General features: G+C 32.9%; 1 protein-coding gene across 1 annotated transcript in view; it reads left to right on the plus strand.

Moving 5' to 3' along the window:
• The first annotated feature begins 995 nt into the window (after positions 1–995).
• The window catches only part of LOC138874085 (F-box protein At1g49360-like), a 2,223-nt gene continuing 1,404 nt past the window's right edge, over positions 996–1,814 (plus strand). Inside the window, exon 1 of the mRNA XM_070152591.1 lies at positions 996–1,793. Coding sequence (XP_070008692.1) covers positions 996–1,793 — 798 coding nt within the window. The remainder of the gene's footprint in view (positions 1,794–1,814) is intronic.

Raw genomic sequence — 1,814 nt, forward strand, 5'->3', positions numbered from 1 at the left:
AAACTTTAGATGAATTTTGCTTAAAGAGTTTCTAGGAAGTTAAAGAAAACTATCAAACAACTTGGTTGGATTGTTATTACATGTCGTTTCATAATATATCATATTATACTATTGTATTGTATTGTATTGTTTAATAAATATAATGTTTGGATATATTGTATCGTTTGTTGTCGTTTTATAATGTTACGTATAACAATAAATTTGTAATATTATTAAGAAAAAACATGATACGGACTAGAATTACTATATAAAAAAGTATGGTAAAGGATAAAATATGATTATTTAAATAAGAAAATATAAGATGAGAGAAAAAAGCAAGGTAACAATGCCCCTACACCAAATCTATCATTCTATAAAGTGGTACTTTTCGTCGTTACATAACGATGGATTTAACGATACGATACAATAATATTTAAGTACAAATCAAAACAAACATTCTATTTAAAATAACAATATGATACAACACAATAACTAACAACTATCAAAACAAGTTGTAAAGCAAAATACTTAATTCAGCATCTTGAGAATAAATTGAAATAGCAACAAAAAGGAAGGTAAAAAGAAGCCAAGGAAAGCACTAAAAAACTTACATTGCAACGTCGTTATGTTTTTTGGGGCAACCTCGTTCTAAACACTAATAAGAATAAGGTGTGTGTTTCATGAGCTTAAACAGAATAAGTAATGGATTCCAAATACAATAAGGAAAAGGAATTAGAAGTTACTACTTGGACGTACGGAAAGGGTAAATTTTTTTTTCCTTTCTAATAACTAATTAGGATTTCCTCTGATCTCATAAATAATAAAAACAGTTATACGTTTGACAGGGTTTGTACCAAAACTTTTAAAGAAGGAAAATAGTCATTGCTTTTCTATTTAAATAAGAAAAGGATTCCTTTGCCAGTTGTAGTTTAAATAAGGTAAGGAGTCCTTTGCCAATTAGTTCTTTGTCAAATTTAAGCTTTGAAGTCCAATTCGTGATTTTTTCACACCATTCAATGGAGGGTGCAGATTATGATGAATTGTGGTCTGATTATGTTCCAACAGACATACTCAGATTAATATCATCACGTCTCGTTGCTGGTGATTATTTTGCTTTTCTTGCTGTTTGTAAAAGATGGCGATTCGAGTCCCTATCGTCTCCACTCCCACCTCCGATACATGATTCCCCATCGTCGCCTTGTTTGATGACCTTAAATAAAGAAACTGGCATTATAGAGTCCTTTCATCCGGTGTACAATGTCATAAATCACAAGATGGATATCCCAAAATTAAAGGGTGCCCGAATTCGTAGCGCAAACGCTAATTGGTTGCTCGTGAGTCATGGCAACCGTGGCATGTTCTTTTTCAATCCCATTAGTAATAACATAATTGAACTCCCTGATCTACTAGAGGATGTGGAGAATCATTTCCCGTCTTGGACATTTTCGTGTTCCCCGGACTCCTCATCATCGGATTGTTTTGTCATTGGTTTTGAAAATTTTGGCTCTCCGCCAGCGATATACATCATCAAAGTTGGAGAGAGTAGTTGGACGTATCATGACTTTTATAATGAAGATGGAAATAAGCAAGGATCATTCATGTTATCTGGGTGCCATAATCCGGTGTTTTTCAAAAATAATATTGTTTGGATATTTGGTGATAAAGGAAATTTGGGAATACTAAATATCAAGGAAAACTCAGCTGTAGAGACACCTATCTGGGAATTTTATGGGAAATATTTGCCACGTCGAAAAAGAAGCTCAATTCGACAGTCTTACTTGGTAGAAGATGCAGATAATGGAGGAATATTAGTTGTAATGCTAACTTACGAAGAA

This window comes from Nicotiana sylvestris, chromosome 7 (genome assembly GCF_000393655.2).
Source record: "Nicotiana sylvestris chromosome 7, ASM39365v2, whole genome shotgun sequence".
NCBI classification, from domain to species: Eukaryota; Viridiplantae; Streptophyta; class Magnoliopsida; order Solanales; family Solanaceae; genus Nicotiana; species Nicotiana sylvestris.